Source organism: Aquarana catesbeiana, linkage group LG08 (genome assembly GCF_042186555.1).
Source record: "Aquarana catesbeiana isolate 2022-GZ linkage group LG08, ASM4218655v1, whole genome shotgun sequence".
NCBI classification, from domain to species: Eukaryota; Metazoa; Chordata; class Amphibia; order Anura; family Ranidae; genus Aquarana; species Aquarana catesbeiana.
Genome location: NC_133331.1, coordinates 51485017 through 51508397, shown reverse-complemented (window position 1 = coordinate 51508397; position 23381 = coordinate 51485017). Strand labels below are relative to the sequence as shown.

General features: G+C 43.0%; 1 protein-coding gene across 1 annotated transcript in view; it reads left to right on the top strand.

Annotated features, from left to right (window-relative positions):
- ATRNL1 (attractin like 1) overlaps positions 1-23381 on the top strand; it is a 968544-nt gene that overhangs the window by 214215 nt on the left and 730948 nt on the right. Inside the window, exon 9 of the mRNA XM_073595827.1 lies at positions 23188-23371. Coding sequence (XP_073451928.1) covers positions 23188-23371 — 184 coding nt within the window. The remainder of the gene's footprint in view (positions 1-23187; positions 23372-23381) is intronic.

The window sequence follows — 23381 nt, the reverse complement described above, 5'->3', positions numbered from 1 at the left end:
CAATACACACACACTTCTCCATGTTTTATCTCCTTAAAAAGGCCTCAAGTATAGAAAAATATCTGTTGATCTGATTCACTGAAAAAAACAAGCAGCCTTGTCAGTCCTGCCTAGTTTTCCCCTGAGGGACTACAGGATCCTCTGTAAGTTTCGGCGATAAAGAAAAGGGGAATGGATTCTGTAGTCCCTCAGGGAAAAAGTGGACAGGATTGACAACACTGCCTGGGAATTCAGTGCAGCAGAGGCCGCGTTGTCTGCTCATTACAGGAGGTTGGGAGCTTGCTTGATTTCCCACAGATTAACAGGTATTTTTTTTTTTTTTGTACTTGCATCTTTTTTAGCGGAATAAACACTGGGAGATGTCGCATGTATTGTGATGGGTTTTTTTTTGCCACGGCATACACTTATGCTTGGGATGTACAGTGCAAACCATTTGCATTTGAAAAGAAACATTGTATCCAAATGATTAAAAAACCGTGATCCAGTTGGTCAAATGCCAATGCAGTTCCTTTTCACCATTGTGCGTGACGGGCAATGTGCAGGAAGGTTGGCATCAACCTACAGAGTAGTCTTCAGAGTTCAGGAAGAATCTGATTCACAGTATGTGATAAATGTCAAAGCTGACAAATCCTGGAGACAAATCAATCTCTTTTAAAAGTCTGTTTCATAGGGTACTCTATGCACAGTCTTATGCCCTGTACACGCGGTCGGATTTTCCGACGGAATAAGTGCGATCGGATTGTGTTGTCGGAAATTCCGACCGTGTGTGGGCTCCATCGGACTTTTTTCGTCGGAATTTCTGACACACAAAGTTTGAGAGCAGGCTATAAAATTTTCCGACAACAAAATCAGATTGGTTAAATTCCGATCGTGTGTACACAAATCCAACGCACAAAGTGCCACGCATGCTCAGAATAAATTAAGAGACGAAAGCTATTGGCTACTGCCCCGTTTATAGTCCCAACATACGTGTTTTACGTCACCGCGTTCAGAACGATCGGATTTTCCGACAACTTTGTGCGACCGTGTGTATGCAAGACAAGTTTGAGCCAACATCCGTCGGAAAAAATCCATGGATTTTGTTGTCGGAATGTCCGATCAATGTCCAATCGTGTGTACAGGGCATTAATCAGCTTGCACTTTTTACCTGTAAATGAAAAGATTTGAGGTCACTCTGGCATTTTGGCGCCCGCTGATTACATGCGGGTGGGAGGGGCACTTGCGATGGTCACCTGGATTAGGTAACCTAGGTCTGGCCATGCTCTGGGGGACTCCTGATCAGTCACATCCCCTGTCAGTTCAGATGATGTGTGAAAAGATCAGTATTTCATTGCTCAGATTTCATGTCTGCTGTAGAGCTGCACGATTCTGGCTAAAATGAGAATCACGATTTTTTTGCTTAGAGGATAGATCACGATTCTCTCACGATTCTCGCGGCGTAACATCATCTTTCACATTAAAACAAAAAAAATTGCGCTAACTTTACGGTTTCTTTTTTTTATTTATTGAAGTGTATTTTTTCCCAAAAAATTGCATTTGAAAGACTGCTGGGCAAATACAGTGTGACATAAAATATTGCAGCAATTGCCATTTTATTCCCTAGGGTCTCTGCTAAAAAAAAAAAAAATATATATATATATATAATCTCTAATGTTTTGGGGGTTCCAAGTAATTTTTTTTTTAGCAAAAAATATTGATTTTAATTTAAGAAAGAAGTGTCAGAAAAAGATTTAGACTTTAAGTGGTTAAACTTCCTGCATTTACACGTTGTTTAAAGCTTGGCAGATTGCCCAGGTTATTTGTTTACACAGAGAAGTTTATCCCTTTGATCTAAGAAGGAAGTTAGATACAATGTTTCAAGATCTAAACTTGGCAGACTGCCTGGATGTTTTCTTTTGACAGCTGAGTGAGCAGATAATCTCTTCACTTGTTTATATGAAAGAATCGTCAAACTCAGCAGGAGAGATCGTCTGGGGAGGTGAATCGAGATCACGATTTTTTAACGATTAATTGTGCAGCTCTAGTCTGCTGCAATCTCTGTCATCACAGCACTGAGCAGTGACATTCCTGGAGAGAAGATTCCACCTTTATTCCTTCTAGGAAGAGGAAAGAAATGATATCGGTGATCCATATATAATGTGATTTACCCTTTATGTCACTAAAGGTGACACCTATCCAACCTGCACATGATTGTATGGTGGGGCAGTGGACTCTGCACTACTATACTGATACAGAGGACTCTGCTCTCCTGTTATCTAAAGCTGGCCATACACAGAGCAAATTTTATCTGGTTCATCAGAAAGTTTCGGTTGGTGGCTTTATTGACCGTCTGCTGCCCGACATACCTCGATCGAAAAGTCAAAGGAGCTGGTCAAAAAATGTGTTGTCTGAACAGGGCCTGCATCCAATCAGATACAGGCACTGAAATTTTGACAGCTGACAGGATACAATAGCTGCAATGGGAAACTCGTTCATCCATGCTGTGTAGCATGGATAGAGGAATCTGTTAGATTTTTTTTTTCTGCTCAGCCTGCAGGCTGAAAGGAAAAAAAATCTGTATGTGCCAACTAAACTCTCGGCTCCTGCAAAACTTCCTCTATCCAACTCTCCTCTCCTGAAATACTCTGCACCGCTAGAGGACTCTGCTCCTTCCTCTATCCAACTCTCCTCTCCTGAAATACTCTGCACCGCTAGAGGACTCTGCCCCTTCCTCTATCCAACTCTCCTCTCCTGAGATGCTCTGCACCGCTGGAGGACTCTGCTGCTCCTTCATCTATCCAACTCTCCTCTCCTGAAATACTCTGCACTGCTGGAGGACTCTGCTCCTTCCTCTATCCAACTCTCCTCTCCTGAAATACTCTGCACTGCTGAGGGACTTTGCTCCTTCCTCTGTCCACCTCTCCTCTCCTGAAATACTCTGCTCTACTGGAGGACTTTGCTCCTTCCTCTATCAAACTCTCCTCTCCTGAAATACTCTGCACTGCTGGATGACTCTGCCCCTTCCTCTATCCAACTCTCCTCTCCTGAAATACTCTGCACTGCTGGATGACTCTGCTCCTTCATCTATTTAACACTCCTCTCCTGAAATATCCTGTTCTACACAGTTTCAGTGAATGTGGTAGGCAAGCAGAGGCCCCGTGTACAGCAGGCAGTCCTGCGATCCTCAGTTGGGCGCCGTCCTTTCTGTTTGCCACCAAAACACTCATAAATCTCAAAAGAGAATTTTACTAACTCAAATTATAAAGCCTTTTCTATTTTTTCCTCTCCCTGAGACTGTCTAGAGGAAAATTTATTTTCGTTTCGTTTAGTAATACCTCATAAAATTTCGAAGAATTGCAGCAAGAGGCTCAAGGTGACTTCTATGAACATTCACTGGTAAAGTCTGGATCTGTTTAAAGTCTTTATATACTGTATATGACTCGGGGGGGGGGGGGGGGAGATTTACCAAAAGTGGTGCATACAGAAGCTGGTGCAACTGTGCATAGTAACCAATCAGCTTCCAGGTTTTATTGTCAAAGCTTAATTGAACAAGCTGAAGTTAGAAGCTGATTGGTTACTGTGTACACTTGCATCAGATTCTGTGTTTGCACCAGTTTTAGTAAATCTCCCTCAGTGTTGCCTATGTGGGCTTTCCCTGCTGAGTAAGTGAATCTCGCTACAGTGAGACACCCGTCTGAAAGGGGCCATAGTGATTGTAAACTCAGAATTTTTTTTCTAAATAACATGTCATACTTACCTGCTCTGCGCAGTGGTTTTGCATAGAGAAGCCCTGATCCTGCCCTTCTTGGGTCCCCCACGCAGTGCTCCTAGCGCCTCCCTCCTGCCCATTGCCCACCGAAGCAAGCTGCTTGCTATGGGGGCACTCGTGCAGGCTTGCTCCCGAGCAGCACTCTGTGTGTCCATTGACATAGAGTGTGGCTCATCCTCACTGCCTGTGATTAACAGCAGTGGGAGCCAATGGCTTCCACTGCTATGTTTGACCCTATGAGGAGGGAGAGTGGGGGGAGTCGCTGTTCTCATGCACAGCGCTGTATTGAGATCAGGCTTAGGTAAGTATTGGCGGGGGGGGGTTGCTGCACTCAGAATATTTTTTACATTAATGCAGAGAATGCATTAAGGTAAAAAAAAAAACAAAAAAACGTCAGCCTTTAGAACCACTTTAAAACATTTCAGTAGTGTTTGCTTGTATGTAACCATGCAAATAAGGTTAACAAAATTTGGAAAGTTATCCCTGAGGAAGGAGCCAAGTGACTCTGAAATGCGTCGGATATGTCTATGTACCCTCTACATGTAGATATCAATATAGATATTGTGTGAAATTACACTGTGGTAGTGTGTACCCCGTATTTTATTGTGTACTATATATTTGCTACTTTGTCATATGTCATTTCTTTGTTAATAAAACTTTTGTATTTTAATTATACGTTTATTCTTTGAGCCGTTAAAGTCCCACTATGTGGGGTAAACCTCCTTTCCTATTCCTTTCAGTGGTACCCATTTGGATCTGTGTGACTGTGAAATAATGCCTGCACTACTTTGATGCAACTTAGGTCCAGAGGGTATAAAGTCAGATCAAAGTCGCACCAGAAATTGTGCGACTTTGGAGTTGCACAAGTGTGTATGGAGCCTAAAACCTGGAAGCTGATTCTTTACTATGCACAGCTTCGCCAGAATCTGTGTGCACCAGTTTTAATAAATCTCCTCTATTGCTACCTTTGAGTCTAATTGTTTGATTCATCTGCAGGTTAAAGGAATAAGCTTCAATTTGCAAAGGATGACAGTTAAAGTATAACTAAAGGCAAAAAATGTTTTTGTTTTATTAGATTGGATTAGAACACCTATTGGGTTTTAATCGCTGTCTGTGCCATTAGGGAGATTCATCCTCTCTATTTGTCCTGTTTAGTATTATCATTGAAAGTGAAAGAAAATCCCACATTTTGGGTTGTCCCTATAATAGTAATAGAGAGAAAATCTTCCAGTGAGGACACTAGTTCTGGTGAGAACTAGGGATTTCATTACTTTGAAGGGATTTGCTCTCCCTTCATGTTTTGACTATGGGAAAGGAAGTGAAATCTGCTAAGTGGGATACACTCTCCCTTAAGCCTCGTACACACGATCGGATTGTTGGCCAACAAAACCGTGGACTTTTGTCCGAAGGTCGTTGGCCCAAACTTGTCTTGAATACAAATGGCACACAATTGTTGGCCAACAAATACAAACGTAGTGCCGTACTAAGTTGTTTTTCAGCTCTTTAGCACCACCCTTTGGGCTCCTTCTGCTAGTTTCGTGTTAGTAGAAGTTTGGTGAGTGTTGATTCGCGCTTTTCATTTCGCACTTTTCATTTCGCGCTTTTCAGTTAGTTTCTGAACGGCCGTTCATCAACCAGCCATGTTGAGGAATTGAAGGAGATAACGTGTTATTTATTATTGGCCTTGGAGTTATTGCTTTGACATTATTTTTTTAGTTGAATAATGATTTGATTTGGTATATTTAGTATATTTTTGGATGCATAGAATGCAACAATGGTCTGATGGGGCATACACACGGTCGGATTTACCGCCAACAGCCTGTCATTGAACATTTCCCATCGGAAAGTCCGATTGTGTGTACGAGACTTAACTCTTTCCAAAATCATTGCCTTTATTTAAATGTTAGCCTTCTACTTTAATGCAAACTGAAAATTACAGACAAAAAGATATCATTTTTTCCAATGTAACTTCTTATTAATCTTTAGTTTTCACCTAATCAGCCCAATTAAAGCAGAGTTCCGCCAGAAAAAAAAAAAAAAAAGTCAGCAGATAAAAATACTGCAGCCGCTGACTTTTAATATAAAGACACTTACCTGTCCAGGGCACCCGCAATGTCCTCACCCAAAGCCGACCCGTCCCTCGGCTCTGGGTGGAGGCGCCGGCATCTTCAATAAGGGAATCAGGAAGTGAAGCCTTGCAACTTCACAGCGCGGTTCCCTACTGCACATGCGCGAGTCGCGCTGCGTGTTGTGAATGGTCCCTGCTGTCTTCTGGGACCTGTGTGTCTCCCAGCAGACAGCGGGGGGAGGGGCCGGACATGGCGTAGTTCGCGGCGGATTCTGCGGTGCTCGTTTCTCCGGAAGTGAAAGACAGGTATCTGCTCCTCCCTCCCCCCTGAAAGGTGCCAAATGTGACACCTGAGGGAGGGAGGAACCGGATCAGCGGAAGTTCCATTTTTGGGTGGAACTCCTCTATAATTACTTCTTACCCTTTTCCCCTGTTATTTTCTTGCTGATCTTTTTCTAACTATTAATATTTAGGTATTCATACTGAATAATACACACTATCATTTTAGTAATAAGCACTATCATTTTAGTTTTTATACGTTTAGCTTGTTAATGTTTTAGCGTTGCAAAAATGATCACTTTTGTGCATTTTTAATGCAAGACGGTATCACAAAAAGAAGGCCCTATTTGTCCCAAAAATTGGTATATGTATTAGTTTGTTATTTTAAGTAATGACAAAGCTATTCATAAATAGATTAAAAACAGGCCCAAAGCAGAAATGTAAAAATGACTCTGGTCAATGGGGGGTGTACAGCGGTGAGAGCTGCGCTGGTTAATTTTAAAGTGTTACTAAACCCAGGACCCTGAACTCACTATACGGCTATGTTTCCACTAGTGCGTCCCCAAAGTCACGCGATTTACACTGCGACTTTACAATGCGATTTATGTTGCGATTTGATGCGACTTTAAAAACGACTTTGATGTTCTGCGATTTAGCCAGAGTGATGTAAGTCCTTATCCTGCTTAGTTACTTCCCCTTCCTGTCTTCCACACTCACATACATCAATATAGGAAGTGATGTATTTGGGAGGAGCAGAGATCATGTGCTTCCGTAGACTTCCGTGGAAGTCGCAACAAAGTCGCGATGTCAGACATGTACATGCGACTACATTGCGACTTAATACCTTTCTATGGAGAACAAGTCGCACCGAAGACGGAACAAAGTAGTGCAAGAACCTTTTTTGGAGACGCTGCGATCTGAGTCGCACTAATTAGAACGGGGACCATTGAAATACATGGGATTTGACTTGTCATGTGACTTGACATGTGTCAAGTCGCAAAACAAGTCACAGTAGTGGAAACAGAGCCTACCTGGTCTCCCACAGTACACAGAACATGGAAATGCAATTATTTTAGTAAATATAAACAGCTAAATATCTTTTCTCATCAACAGTATATAGCAGTCTTGTGACTTCTATCAGTGTCCGGCCAAGCACTGGTTAAAGCTTGAAAAGAAACAAAGAAACCGCGCTCTTATATCATAAATCACCATAGTGAATAAACAAATAAATCTTCATTTGAATTATAAAAAATACATAAAAATTGTGAAGTCCATGTATAAATCCCACACCTGAATAACGTCCTCAGTGAGTATAGGAAAGGTTCCTCTCCACCCGCATGCAGACACACTATGAACTCACCAGACTTAATTGACCCCTATTACAGGGGGTCAAATTACACATATGGGAAAATCCAAGATGTCATACATGAGGTCACAGGAATGAATCCAAACCGCTGCTGTCATCCATTCAATATTTATATAGATAGCGTATTCAAAGCTCCAGTTTTGCCATAGCGAGAGGGAGAAGAAAGAATGCTCTCATGTTGCAGTATTTTGAATCATTAATTTCAAATTAAAGAGGAACTGCAGTCTGCTTATATCATTTGTAATAAAAACAGATTTGACATTCTGAAGTTTCCCTCCAACCACTTTGCATATTATTTTATATATACAGTGATTCTGTACTTGCCAAATATGCTGCAGAAATCTCCCTCCACTAAGTCTGGCTGCATCCATTTTACCTGTGGGCAGCTGAATCTGCTGCCTGTTCACTTCCTGGATTTACGCAGACACACAGAGGCACACCTCCAGCTCTGCAGCTCTCATTGGCCCTCTTATGACTCATCCCCCCTCCCTTCCTGGCAAACTCTGAGGAGAGTGAGAGAGAGAGCTATGCATGATGGCATAAGCCTAGGCTTTTTACCAGACAAGAAACAGGAAGTGGGCTGTGTAAGGTATTTAATGACAGAAAAAAATTTTTTACTTTCCAAAGTTAAAACAACAAGGACAGAAGATTTAATAGATGGAAAGGTGACTGAAGTTCCGCTTTAAGGGTGTATTGCACTTACATTAAAGAAGACAAGGTTTAGTATATATTGTATAGGAATCGCCCACCTGCGTTCCAGCTGACCGGAAATGACGTATCTCGTATCTGTGACCTCATGTATGACATCTTGGATTTTCCCATATGCCTAATTTGACTCTCTGTAATAGGGGTCAATTAAGTCTGGTGAGTTCATAGTGTGTCTGCATGCGGGTGGAGAGGAACCTTTTCTATACTCACTGAAGACGTTATTCAGGTGTGTGATTTATACATGGACTTCACGATTTTTCTGTATTTTTTTATAATTCAAATGAAGATGTATTTGTTTGTTCACTATGGTGATTTATGATGTGTAATTTATGATATAAGAGTGTGGTTTCTTTGTTTAATTTTAAGTTTTAGGTGGTTTTTTACACTTTACAACACGCAGCTCTTAATTGTAGTTTATTTGTTTATTGGTTTATAGCGGGTTTGGAAACTATTGGTTCCTATATTTTCTTATACTGGTTAAAGCTTGTAGGAGGAGTTTTCTGACTGTCCTATGAGACTGCAATACCCCTGACTCTCTGTCTGAACAGTGCTGATTGGCCCTGTGCTGATCACGTGCACTCTCTCTCTCGAAAAAAAAAAACCTCTCTAGCAATACACACCAATCTGAGCATGTGCAGCCTGACTCCGTAGACTCCGTGTTATCAGGGAATTATAAGGAGTGAGTGGACGAAGGGGAGGATCAGAGAAGACAGGATCAAACAGCCTTTTTACACAATGCAGAGGATTACCCCCGTAGGTTCCACAGTGAGCATATAACAAGCATGCTTTACTGCATATACAGATTGATTTTACTGTTGTGGGTTTAGTAACACTTTAAAGTGAAACTTCACTCTCCCAATCAGAATTGATTATTTTTAATCCTCATGCTGCTAGCATTAGTAAATAGATAGGAAAATATTTCATATTTACTTGTTTTAACCACTTCAATACCAGGCAATTTTCCCCTCTACCTGCCCAGGACAATTTTCAGCTTTCAGCGCTGTCGGACTTGACAATTGCGCGGTCATGCTACACTGTACCCAAACTAAATTTTTATCATTTTCTTCCCACAAATGGAGCTTTCTTTTGGTGGTATTTGATCACCTCTGGGGTTTTTATTTTTTGTTAAACAAACTAAAAAAGACCGACATTTTTGAAAAAAGAAAAACTGATGGGCACTGATAGGCGGCACTGACGGCACTAATAGGCGGCACTGACGGCACTGATAGGCGGCACTGACGACACTGATAGGCAGCACAGATGGGCACTGATAGATGGCACTGATGGGCACTAATAGATGGCACTGGATAGACAGCACTGATGAGGAGCTACTGACAGGCATTACTGAGTGGCATCTGAAGGGCACTGACAGGCATTACTGATGGGGCACTGATTGGCACTTTGAGGTGCACTGACAGGCGTTGTTTATGGGGCACAGGCTGGCAGCTGATGGGAAGTGATTGGCAGCTGATGGGCACATCTAATGGGGGTTGTGCTAATAATCAATGTGCTGATTATCAGAGCAGACCCCCCTCCCCCTCTGATCGGCTCTCCCTGTCAGCGTGAACCGAGAAAAGCCATTTACCGGCACTTCCTGGTTCACACGATGATCAGCTGTGATTGGTCACAGCTGATCGTGTGGTGAGAAGCCTCCGTCAGATGCTCCATACCACGATCGGAGATGCGGTGTGTCAGACTGACATATAGCACCGCTGCGCTGCACGCCCCCCCGCTTTGTTTCTCAACAAAGTAAAGCATGGAGACATGGATGGATGGGAATTTTGCTTTGAATATTAAAAATGAATTAAATAGTGTTTTTGGTTTGCGGTGATCAGATGCATAAAGATCCGCTTTAAATTTTCTCGTTTTCTATTGTAATGTAAATAAATATTTTATCTTATTATATCTATCACAAAGTAGCTATATTTGCCTACATGATCCGTGACCCACCACATATATACATTCATTTTTCCAGAATTTTATGTGGTCAGATTTCAGGAATGACTCTTGCCTGACCTTTCCGTCGCACATAAAACCGCACAACTGTCGCTAAGTCACTAAGCAAGGGTTTGTCTCTGGGTTCCTGAGCTTTACGGCATGCCTGTCACCAAAACTTCCATCCCATAAACCTCTCTAGCACACTCATCCATCTTACAACAATAAATGTACTTTAAAATGATGAGCGGAATAAAATAGTGTGGCGTCTCCTGGCTGCGGCCTAAGCTCAGCTTACAGAGCTGGATGGAAAGTGCAGATTCTTGAATCGGAGTTGCGGGCGAGCAGCTGTCTATTGAACGGTTTTTACTTCTGGAAGATTTGTAATTTTATTAAGTCATTTTATGATTCAGCAACTATGTCAAACAGGATTGCCAAATCGTGGACCAGCACAATGTGCCTAAGCACTAGTCTGGTCAAGGACCCGCCCCTGCCTGTGATTGGACAGTGAAGGGGGAATAGCACATTAATGAAACCAATCGTGCAGTTCTTGTCACAAGTCCCTTGACTCCGCTCTACTGCATCCACTTTGACTACACCCTATAGCTGTGGGCGCTGTGCAAAATTTGGGTTTCTTCTCCACCCGCAATCCAAAATGCGCCAGTGGAAGTTAAAGCGATATTAAATCCAAAAACAAACTTTTATTATATTGCAGCTTACCAAATTTTAGATGTGATGGCTGCATTCGTTTTTCATTTTTTAGGTTCATTTTTTTCCATCTTCATCTGGTGATCTGGCCAGTAAGTCTGTTGTTTTTCAAAAGAACAAGCTCTCTTCCAGATGTATCAGTTTACAGGGATGAGACAAACAATTTAAAGTGTTACTAAGCCCACAACAGTAAAATCTCTCTGTATATGCAGTAAAGCATGCTTGTTACTGTCACTGTGGAACCTAAGGGGTTAATCCTCTGCATTGTGTAAAAAGGCTGTTTGATCCTGTCTTCTCTGATCCTCCCCTTCTTTTACTGTCCCCAGTCCATCTCCTGATAGTACAGAGCCTTGGAGGTGAAAAGGAACAGAAGGGCACTGAGATCAGTATCAAATAAAAAACACTTTATTAAAATAAGCAGCACACTTACATTGAAGTTAGCATGAGACAGCATGGATAGGGAACACCTGAGACCAAGCAGCTGTAGCCATAAACAGAGACCGAGCATGACAGGGAGCCAGCCAACTCAAAGTATGGATATTAGCGGCTGTGTTGTAGGCTGCACACAAGGATGACAGCTGTCAAAATGCCTGGTGGGTGTCGGGAGAGGGGTGTGCATGACACGTTTCCAGGGACTTTGCCCTCTTTTTCAAATGCAATTTTTCCAAGTATTTGAAAAAGAGGGCAAAGTCCCTGGAAACGTGTCATGCACACCCCTCTCCCGACACCCACCAGGCATTTTGACAGCTGTCATCCTCATGTGCAGCCTACAACGCTGCCGCTAATATCAAGACTTTGACCTGCTGGCTCCCTGACATACTCAATCTCTGTTTGCTTAGTGATGCCTACAGCCTTACACTGGCTACAGCTGCTTGGTTTCAGGTGTTCCTTATCCATGCTGTTTCATGTTAACATCAATGTAAGTGTGCTGCTTATTTTAATAAAGTGTTTTTTATTTGATACTGACCTCAGCGCCCTGCTGTTCGTTTTCTTCTACATTGAGGTGATCCTACCCAGATCTTCTGCGGGAGCTGCAGAAGTTCCACTATCTATCCCTTCTCCTGTTCAGCCATCCCCATCCATCCAGTTGCCTCATCCATTCCTCTACCTTGTCGATGGTCTACAGATACAGATGAAAGTTCCAATGGACCAAGGAACTTTGCACTTCTCCTAGGAGCCCGTGTGTACTTGGATTTGCTATACTGCTGTTCAGAGCCTTGGAGGCACTCTGCACATGCTCAGTTTGGTGTGTATTGCTATAGACCTTTTTTTTGGGCGGGAGGGTGCATGTGATCGGCACAGGGTCAATCAGCACTGTCTAGACAGAGGGTCAGAGGTCCTGCAGCCTCATAGGACAGTCAGAGGAGAATGAAAACTCCTCCTACAAGCTTTAACCGGGCACTGATAGAAGCCACAAGACTGCTCTAACTGCTAATGAGAAAAGGCATTTAGCAGTTTATATTTACTAAAATAATTGCATTTCCATGTTCTGTGTACTGTGGGAGACCAGATATAGTGACTGCAGGGTCCTGTTTTAGTAACACTTTAAAGGCGTTGTAAAGGCAGAAGGTTTTTTATCTTCATGCATTCTATGCATGAAGATTAAAAACCCTGTTGTGTGTAGCAGCCTCCCCAGCACCCCCCTAATACTTACCTGAGCCCCATCTCTCTCCAGCGATGTCCACGAATGTCTAAGCCATCCGGGACACTCCTTCTGAGACACAGCAGTGGCGTTGTTGGCTCTGTCATTCAAAGTCAGTCAGCCTATCAGGAGAGAGAGGGGGCAGGGCCGGGTCGGGGCTCTGTGTCTGAGTGGACACGTGGAGCTACGACTCTACTTGGGTGCCCTCATAGGAAGTTGTTGACTGTGGGGGCACTCGATAGGAGGGAGGGGCCAGGAGCAGCAGCAGGTACCCAAGAAGAGGAGGAGGCGGGCTGCTGTGTGCAAAACCAACTGCACAGAGCAGGTAAATATAACATGTTTGTTATTTTTTTTTAATGAAAACTAGACTTTGCAATCACTTTGATGGGCCGTACACACGTTAGGATTTTCCGACAACAAATGTTGGATGTGAGCTTGTTGTCAGAAAGTCTGACTGTGTGTAGGCTCCATAGAACATTTGTTGTCTGAATTTCCGGCAACAAATGTTTGAGAGCAGGTTCTCAGATTTTCTGACAACAAGATTTGTTGTTGGAAATTCTGTGCGTGTGTACACAGTTCCGTCGCACAAAAGTCCACGCATGCTCGGAATCAAGCAGAAGAGCCGCACTGGCTATTGAACTGCATTCTTCTTGGCTCGTCATACGCGTTCTTGACGTTCGTAATTTCCGACAAAATTTGTGTGACCGCGTGTATGCAAGACAAGTTTGAGCCAACATCCTTCGGAAAAAAATCCACATTTTTTTTGTCAGAAAGGCCTAAAAGCCTATACACACAATTAGACTTTTTGACAACAAACATGCAAATTACCTGTTTTAAGGCAACATCTGACCCTGTGTACACTCCATCGGACAAACTTTTTCGGTTTTCATCAGACAAATGTTGGCTGTGCAAAAAGACAAACTTTCCGGCAACAAAAGTCCTATGGTGCAAAATCCTATCATGTGTATACAAGTCCATAGGACTTTAGGCCAAAGTAAAAACACGCATGCTCAGAACCAATGCGAAAGATCAGACAACAATACAGAAGTTGACCAAAGGGTGGCGGTAAAGAGCTGAAAAAACCACGTGATTTGGTGAAAGTTGGCTGAAAAAGTCCTGCCGTGTGTATGCATATCAAGTTCACGGCCAACGCCCTTTGGACAGAAATCCACGGAAAAGTTTGTTTGAAGTCCAATCGTGTGTACGAGGCTTTACACTGGCAAGGGTGCTTAAAATGATCAGCTTTTATTTATTTTGGTTAAAATGACTGTAACCGATTATAAAGTGTTTGGCTTCAATTTTTTAGTGTCTAAATCTGCTAGTACATCTAACGCTCCTCTACCCCCAGACTGACAGTGCTTCTGTCTTCTATGCCCCCTGTGCCCCTTGATCCAGAGTTGGAGCACTCTAAGTCCCGGTTCACACTTGTGTGATGCGGGAACCAGTGCGATTCCTGTGCAGGTTCCCGCATCCCATCTCACTCGCGGTTCACACTGTTCCCTGTCACCTTGATTTGCTACAAAGTTACAATGTATAGTTTGATCATTGGGGGAGAGGAAAGAGGACATTTCTCCTCCAGGCTGATGACATCATCTCAGCCTAGGCAGAGACACTGAGCTCAAGGGCGGCTTTGTCCTTGTCAAAAGGTGGAGCTTTTCAGAAAAATGATTCTGTTGTTGTCTATCATGATATGTCTGACATTTTTTTCATGCAGACTTGTAAAGCTATTGAAAGGCCTTCCTAAATAAAAAATATTATAAGAATTTTTGCCAGTGGGGCAGAGGGTTTTATTCCTCAGAAATTAAATGTTTTTGTGTAGCCGCTCAGTCGCTGTTTTGCGGTTCTCTGTAGGAAGAATAATGAAGACGGGGCTGCCTGCGTTCCGCGATTGAAGTCGAATAGACCTGAAGTGGAATAAATTTCTCGCCTCTCAAAGCGGTACAGGCGCAGATAGCCGCAGCCCGTGAAGCCGGTTTTATCCGCCCTCTGTTCCGGCAGCTGAGAATCCCTGTTTGTTGTGCTGCCGCGCTCGCTGTAATCCACAGGAACTTTGTGACTCTTTTTATAAACTCGGCAGTGTTGACCTGCTTTAGCGAGATCACAGGGGTCCGCTTCACTGAATTCTCTATCCTCTGCTCCGCCAAGATTGTTTCTTATCTGAGATCTGAAAATAAAAAGAGAGCAAAAAGTTTGGGTGAACTCTGACCGCAAACTCTGGTACCCCCCCCCCCCCCCTCCACTTCTGCCCTGCCGAGCGCCAGCCGAGGTCTTTGATTCTGCTTTTCGTCTGATATTTCATCCAGAAGACTGGGGAAGTTTAAAGGGCTTATAGTGAAGACTAGATTACGGGAAGCCGTCAAAGAACAATAAGTCCATGTGTGGCCCATTTATTAAAACTCAATCTTATACTGAAAACATTCACCAGTCTGAAGCTGATCTAAGTAATTCTTGCTTCCTTGTTCATCATATTGCACCACATTTACAGTACCTTGAAAAAGTATTGATACCCCTTGAAATTTTCCACATTTTGTCATGTTACAACCAAATACGTAAATGTATTTTATTGGGATTTTATGTGATAGACTGCAAAAGACTTGAGACTGGGGCAGAAGTTCACCTTCCAGCAGGACAATGACCCTAAACATACATCCAGAGCTACAATGGAATAGTTTAGATCAAAGCATATTCATGTGTTAAAATTGGCCAGTCAAAGTCCAGACCTAAATCCAATTGAGAATCTGTGGCAAGACTTGAAAATTGCTGTTCACAGACGCTCTCCATCCAATCTGACAGAGCTTGAGCTATTTTGCAAAGAAGAATGGGCAAAAATTTCCCTCTAGATGTGCAAAGCTGGTAGAGACATCCCCAAAAAAGACTTGCAGCTGTAATTGCAGTGAAAGGGAGTTCTACAAAGTATTGACTCCGGGGGGCTGAATACAAACGTACGCCACACTTTTCATATATTTATTTGCAAAAAGTTTGGAAAACCATTTATCATTTTCCTTCCACTTCACAATTTTGTGCCACTTTGTGTTGGTCTATCACATAAAATCCCCCCATAAAATACATTTAAGTTTTTGGTTGTAACATGACAAAATGTGGAAAATTTTTAAAGGGTATGAATAATTTTTCAAGGCACTGTATCTTAATTTCTTTTATAATACATCAATACAACTAGTATCATTAGAACGTGTCATTGAACGCATATTTTAGCCTAAACATAATACATTTTATTAATAATAATAATAATAATAATAATAATAATAATTGTTTAATATTATTTTTACTATTATATACATTAGCCCCCCCCCCCAAAAAAAAGAATACTAATATATATTATTTTTTGTACATTCCTTTATTATAAATAAGTTTTATTTGTTTACAGTTCAAGATTCTCATTTTTGCTTAAAATATAATCCAAAATAAACTCTGCCTTTAAAACCCCCCAAAAACGAGCTTTTCTTGCTCCTTATGGTCTGTAAAAGAATATATTACCCCAGCATTTCATATTCCGGAAATGTGTCTGTGGTGTTATTTACTTGTGTTAAAATGTATCCTATTCTCTTTGCTTCCTGTGTGATAAACCTGGTGATCCTGCCAGCCCCCCTCCTTTCCTATTTCAAACCACACTAGGCATAGAAGTACATCCATCCCATGATGGTCAGTTTTCTGGCTGTGCCAGAAGCAAAGACTTTTTTGTTCTCCAATGATCAGACTTGTGCTGACATGCCCTCCTGCACAGCCATTCACTGGGAAGATCAGTGTACTGCTATTTCTCCACTCCCAGCCCCTTATGCAGCATATATATCAGTCATCAGCCTGGAAGAGAAAAGTATTCATCATAATATATACGGTATATATATATCTATATATAGATATATATATACACACACACACTCACGCAAATGTTTTGCTTTTCTTTTTTCATTTAAACTGAATGGCAAGGTGAGGGTTCACATATACTTTATACTAACCGCAAGTTGGACCCATGTGACTATGTATAACAGGGATATGCAATTAGTGGACCTCCAGCTGTTGCAAAACTACAAGTCCCATCATGCCTCTGCCTCTGGGTGTCATGCTTGTGGCTGACAGAGTCTTGCTATGCCTCATGGGACTTGTAGTTCTGCAACAGCTGGAGGTCCACTAATTGCATATCCCTGATGAATAACATACCTTGGAATAGTATGCAGCGCATACTAGCACATTATGAGAGACTTACCTTAAAACGAAGCCCTCTAGCAGTGCACTGTCAGGGCTTCCATCTTCACTCGGTCCTCCTTCCGGGTTCATGGGCTCTGGCCTTTTCAATAGCCGAGCCGTGATGATGTCACTCACGCACACCCGTGTGGGAGCCACTGCTGCAGCACATCGATCTGAAGGGACGGCATATTCAGAATGCTGTCCCTTCAGAGAGCTGCGGACATGCGCCAATGGCTTCACCGTCTGCAGAAATAGTGAATATCTGTTAAGCTGTGCATGTTTAGAAGATATTTCTTGTACCTACTGGTAAGATTTATTAGAAGCTTACCTGTAGGTACAAGTCACCGAGCAGTGTTTACTACAGCATTAAGCTTGGCTGCATACAACATCTCCGAAACCAAATCGTGACACTACTACCCCCATTACATGAATTGGAGTGCTTCTTCTGGCAGCTATTTGTGATGATGTGAATTCAGTATGTGCCTGCCGATAATTCCTGGATGACCCCTCTGCTACTGTGACAGAGTGTGCCAGCGATAATCCCTCCTTCTTCATCTGGTCACTTTGGACGTAGTTGAGCCACATTTCTTTCAGCCCTATTACAGCAGGTTTGTACCTTTCTACAGACCTGAGGCTGGGGGAAGACATTGCAAGAGCCTGTATATTGCACTAGCAGGCTTCATTGCAAAAATTTTACCCTAACACTAAACTCCCTGCATCTACAGACATCCATGATCTGACACTAATCTATCTAGCCCTATAAAGAAGAAATCACTATACATACCAGAGGCTTTAATAGGCTTCAAAAAAGGGTTGTCTCGGGGGCACAGAGCACTGCGCTCCGAGCCCACCCAGTTGTGTTACGGTGTGTTGCGGTGTGTGCCCCACCCATGACCCAGCCGTCTGTGACCAAACCGACCGGATTGTTTGCCGCCACCCCCCCCCCCAAAAAAAAACAAAACACCAGCCGACACTGGGTACACCAAAAGTGTATGCAGCCCCTCGAATAATGGAGTTCTGGTGTTTACAGTGAGAATTGTGTGCCTCCAACATAGCAATAACAGTTTTTTTCTTTTCCAGCAAGATTGTGTCCCATCTACAAAGCCAGTTCAATAAAGACATTGGTAGACCAGTTTGGTTTAGAGGAACTCAAGTGGCGTGCAGAGATCCCTGACCTCAACCCTACTGAACACTTTTGGGATGAATTGAAATGCCAAATGTGAGCCAGGTCTTCGCATTCAGCATCAGTTCCTGACCTCACAAATGGGCTCAAATTCCCACAGACACACTTCAGAATCTTGGCCTGCACAGAGCCCTGACCTCTTCTTCTCCAGCAATAGATATTTATCAGACCAGAAAAATAAAAAAAAAATAGAAAGGGCATAAAATGAAATAAATAAAATGAAACCGCAGGCATCATATAAAAATAGAATTTAAAAAGAAATAGCAAAAAAAAACAAAAATCTGGGTCTGTTTACTATAAAATCATTTGAAGTAAAAGTAATGCCGAATGGCAATCATAATGGTTTTCTCTGCATGTCATAAGCACGTTTAAAATAAAATACAATGCACATCTCTTTTCTATCTCAGTGTTGCTGATCTTCCTGTCTACATGCACTCCAGAGATGGCTGCATGGCATTTCTCAGAGTGGGTTTTCTGATGGTGGCAATAGTGGATCATACCTGTGTAATGTGTGTTGAAACAGCCTTTTGTCATCTCCTTCAGAAACTGGTAATCACAGTTGTTAGGCAGGGACAGAGCATTGTCACCCTATAACAGAAAGTACCGGAACAACGAACCTTTATGGCAGGAACACCAGGGACTATTTTCTTAAAAGCTGCAGATTTAAAAAAGGCTGAAAATGAGATATATTGACCTTAACATGCTAAAGCACTGGTTGTCAACATACAGGGTGTAGGGGGTCTCAACTGTGGCCCTTGACAACTCCAACTGGCTGCACTTGATATTCTGTATACAGACATACAACAGAAGACTGTCAGAGACCGCTAGAGCAAGACAATCAGAGGCTGTAGCCATGTAACAGGGGTGCTTGGGGACTGAAGAGGCACAACAGGAGACAATCAGAGACTGGGGATGTGCTACATGAGACTACTAGACATCATGGTCACCATGGCCTCTTTATAAATGATTGTTTCCTCTACAGGCTACTGGGGTCTGCCAAGGGCCAAATGGCGAGTATCAAAGAGCTGCAGATTGGGTATTAGGCTGTTAAAGCCTTCATGAGCTTGTATTAATTGGGTTTACATTTAGTTTAAGTCTACTGCCATCAAAAAGTCCTGGACTGGAATTCTAAATGTAAAACAGTGTGTTAATCATGGTATAAACCAGGGGTCTCTAAACTACAGCCCGTGGGTCACATACGTCCTGCTACAAGATTTTATCTAGTCTCTAGCTAGGGTCAGTAGCATATCCCCCATGTGCACTGCTTGAGGATTGAAGTGATTGTAAACCTCACACATGAAAAATGGACAAAATACACGCACCAACCACTTTATTAGGTACACCTTGCTATTTCCAGGTTGGACCCCCTTTTGCCTTCAGAACTGCCTTAATTCTTCGTGGCATAGATTTAACAAGGTGTTGGAAACATTCCTCAGAGATTTTGGACCATATTGACATGATAGCATCACGCAGTTGCTGCAGTCGGCTGCACATCCATGATGTGAGTCTCCTGTCTCTATTGGATTGAGATCTGGTGACTGTGGAGGCCATTGGAGTACAGGGACCTCATTGTCATGTTCAAGGAACCAGTGGTGAGATGATTTGAGCTTTGTGACATGGTGCATTATCCTGCTGGAGGAGCCATCAGAAGATGGGGACACTGTAGTCATAAAGGGATGGACATGGTCAGCAACAATACTCAGGTAGACCATGGCATTTAAATGATGCTCAGTTGGTACTAAGGGGCCCAAAGTGTGCCAAGAAAATATCCCCCACACCATTACACCTCCACCAGCCTGAACCGCTGATACAAGGCATCATATGAATGTCGCAGCTGAAATCGAGACTCACCAGACCAGGCAATGTTTTCCCAATATTCTGTTGTCCAATTTTGGTGAGCCTGTGCGATTTGTAGCCTCAGTTTCCTGTTTTTAGCTGATAGGAGTGGCATCCGGTGTGGTCTTCTACTGCTGTAGCCCATCTGCTTCAAGGTTTGATGTGTTGTGTGTTCAGAGATGGTATTCTGCATGCCTTGGTTGTAACGAGTTGTTATTTGAGGTACTGTTGCCCTTCTATCATCTGGAACCAGTCTGCCCATTCTCCTCTGACCTCTGACATCAACAAGGCATTTTCTACCACACAACTGTTGCTCACTGGAAATTTTCTCTTTTTCGGACCGTTCTTTGTAATCCCGAGAGATTGTTGTGCGTGAAAATCCCAGTAGATGAGCAGTTTTTAAAATACTCAGACCAGTCCGTCTGGCACCAACAACCATTCCACGTTCAAAGTCACTTAAATCCCCTTTCTTCCCCATTCTGATGCACGGTTTGAACAGCTAGTCTTTTTCACCACGTCTAGATGCCTAATGCATTGCATGTCAAATCGGCGGCAATTGCCGGCAAAGGCACACTCCTAATCGGTGCGACGCTGCATTTGTGGCGCCGCACCGATTTCAAAAAGTAGTTTCTGTACTACTTTTTGCGATTTCAGGGTGCGATTTCTATTGACGTCTGTGCAGAAACCCGCACAGATGTCTGTGATATCGCCGCCAAAATCTGGACTGAAATGCGGGAGTGAAATTGTGCGAGTTCAGCTGAACTCGCATGGCTTCATTCCCGCGGCTCAGTGTGAATCAGGGCTAAGACCCCATACACGCTATTAGATTGTCTGCTGATTTTTCGCTTCAGATTTACCAAAACCATATAATATGAGGTCAAACCTTAAGAGTTTCAATTTGTATGCAATCAGGCAGGCCCTTGCACTACATGGGTTTGGTAAATCTGAAGACAAAAATCTGCAGAAAATCGAATAGTGTGTATAGGGTCTCAGTGCCATTTCTGTCCTCTGCCTCCTTCCTCTGCTATCTTCACTCCTGACAAGTTTTCCTGAAACCAAGAGAAAAATGGTGACAGGGGAGGCACCTCCAACTGATTGACAACCTCAAGTCTGGTGCTGAGTGAAGGGGGGTGGGGGGGCGTGTCCCTTTTCTCCAATCAGCTCTCGGTGCCCTCCTCACTGAGCTTTGCAGAGTGTAACTATAGCTCTCCACCCCCTGTTTTCTGAACTCTCAGACAAGCTTTAAAATTCAGCACTTTGAGCAGATGTAGAGAAGAAAGGGCTACAGATAAACAGGTACAACTTATGTAGGAGGATTTGCTTCCTCTCTATCACCTGAGGTCAGTCACTTCACTAAGTATATATAAATGTTTACAACATGAAAGTCTGCCTATGGTCTCCACTTCTAATGTAGGGGGGATTGTGATGGGGACCCTGATGTAAGGGAAAATTTATGGGGACCTTGCGGTAAAGAGGGCTTTTAAAAGGGACCCTAATGGGGCTTTTTTCGGCCTGTAAATATTTGAAAAAAATACAATATGGTCATTGTACTAAAAAAAATTGGAGTCCCCTGGAATAAACTATGCAATCACACAAAGAAGATATGTGGCTTTGTGTGACCAGTTGTAGTTGGTTTAGTGCTTGTGACAGACTCACCCGGGACAGAGGCTTTTGGAGGGGACTGAATGTCAGCCTCTTGCCTACAGATTATGGGCCCCGGCATTTGGGGTACCCCTGAGGTGTTGTCACTTTGGCTTCGAGTGCTTAGCAATGAATTTTGAATGTTTATTTTTAGCTCTGTCCTGGAACAGTTGACATTTGCCCACGTATCTGACCCCTGAGCTGAAGGTCCAATAATTCCATCTTGTAAACCCTCCCCAGCATCTGGCTGTTCCTGCTTCTGTTTCACTTCAAATCAGACTGTGACGTCTGCCATCCGACATCACACAGTTTCCTTAGATTATATAAAGAGACTTGTGATCTCCCCCGAGCACCGTTCATCAGGGTTGCAGTTCGCTCATCCTCCATCCCAGTCCCGAACCATACATTATTTATAAACGACTTGACCGCCCGCAGCTTCTAACATGCTCATATTAATTGGCCGTGTTGCAATCAGGCTCGAAGAAATGGTTAGATCTAGAAAAACAGAATTATAATTCAGCTCTTCCTCCTGGCTGTGCGGTCACAGGAGGAAGAATTACACACTGCTCAATTTTGTTTACTTTAATTAATTTCTACTTTTTCGTTTATATAGTTCTGCGCTGTACAAAGCATATTGTCTCTGTCATATCAGTCTCTGGACCAGAGGAGTTTACAATCTGATGTTCCCAACACAGTCACACGCTATTATTATTATTATAATCCTTTTATATAGCTCTGACATATTCCATAGTGTGGTACAGAGAACATTGAGCCAATCACAAAAGTCACAGCACCAGAAGAACCCACACCCTAATGTCCCCACCTTTGTTGGTTGAGGAACTAAGCCCAGATCCCCAACCAGTCATGCTCTATATCAGGGGCCTCCAAACTTTCTAAACAAAGGGCCAGGTGACTTTCCTTTAGACTTTAGGGGGCCAGACTGTAGCCAGTGGGTGATACCCAATTATTGGTGTCAGTGGGAGAGGTAGTGCCCCATCACTGGTGACAGTGGGAAGAATAATGCCCCGTCAATGGTGTCAGTGAGATGAATAGTGCCCCTTCATTGGTGTCAGTGAAAGAATTAGTGCCCCATTATTGGTGTCAGTGGGAGGAATAGTGCCCCATCAAAGATGTCAGTAATAGGAATTGTGCCCCATCATTAGTGTTAGTGGGAAAATTGGTGCCCTATCATTGGTGTCAGTGGGAGGAATTATTGGTGTTAGTGGAAAGGATAGTGCCCCATCATTGTTGTCAGTTGGAGGAATAGTGCTCTACCATTGTTGTCAGTGGGAGGAATTGTGCCCCATCATTGGTGTTAGTGGAAGTGATAGTGCCCCATCATTGGTGTCAGTTGGAGGAATAGTGCCCCATCATTGCTGTTAGTGGGAGGAATAGTGCCCCATCATTGGTGTTAGTGGAAGGGATAGTGCCCCATCATAAGTGTCAGTTGGAGGAATAGTGCCCCATCATTGGTGTTAGTGGGAGGAATAGTACCCCATCATTGGTGACAGTGGAAGGGATAGTGCCCCATCATTGGTGTCAGTGGGAGGAATAGTTCCTTATCTTTGTCAGAGGGTGGAATTATGCCCCATTGTTGGTGTCAGTGGGGAGAATTGTGCCCCAGGGCTGGATAAAGGCAAGCAAAGGGCCACATCCAGCCCCCAGACCACAGTTTGGAAACCACTGCTCTATGTTGATATTGATTATTTTTCTGCTTTTTTCCTCACACCATTATTATTATTATTTACATGAATATGTTTAAAGAATAATTAAATAGAATATTTACTTTACTATATTGTGTCAGGTTTGGATACATTGTATCTATTTCTGCTTACAAGTTTTGCTAAGGTTGCCTTCTGGTTTATTTCAGGTTCCAACACCTGGCTGGTTCCAGAGACACGGGGCGCCATCGTCCAGGGAGGTTACGGTCACACCAGCGTCTACGATCCGATTACAAAGTCTGCATATGTGCATGGAGGGTACAAGGCTCTGCCAGGGAACAAGTATGGCTTGGTGGATGATTTGTACCGATACGAGGTGAACAGCCGGACCTGGTGAGTATTG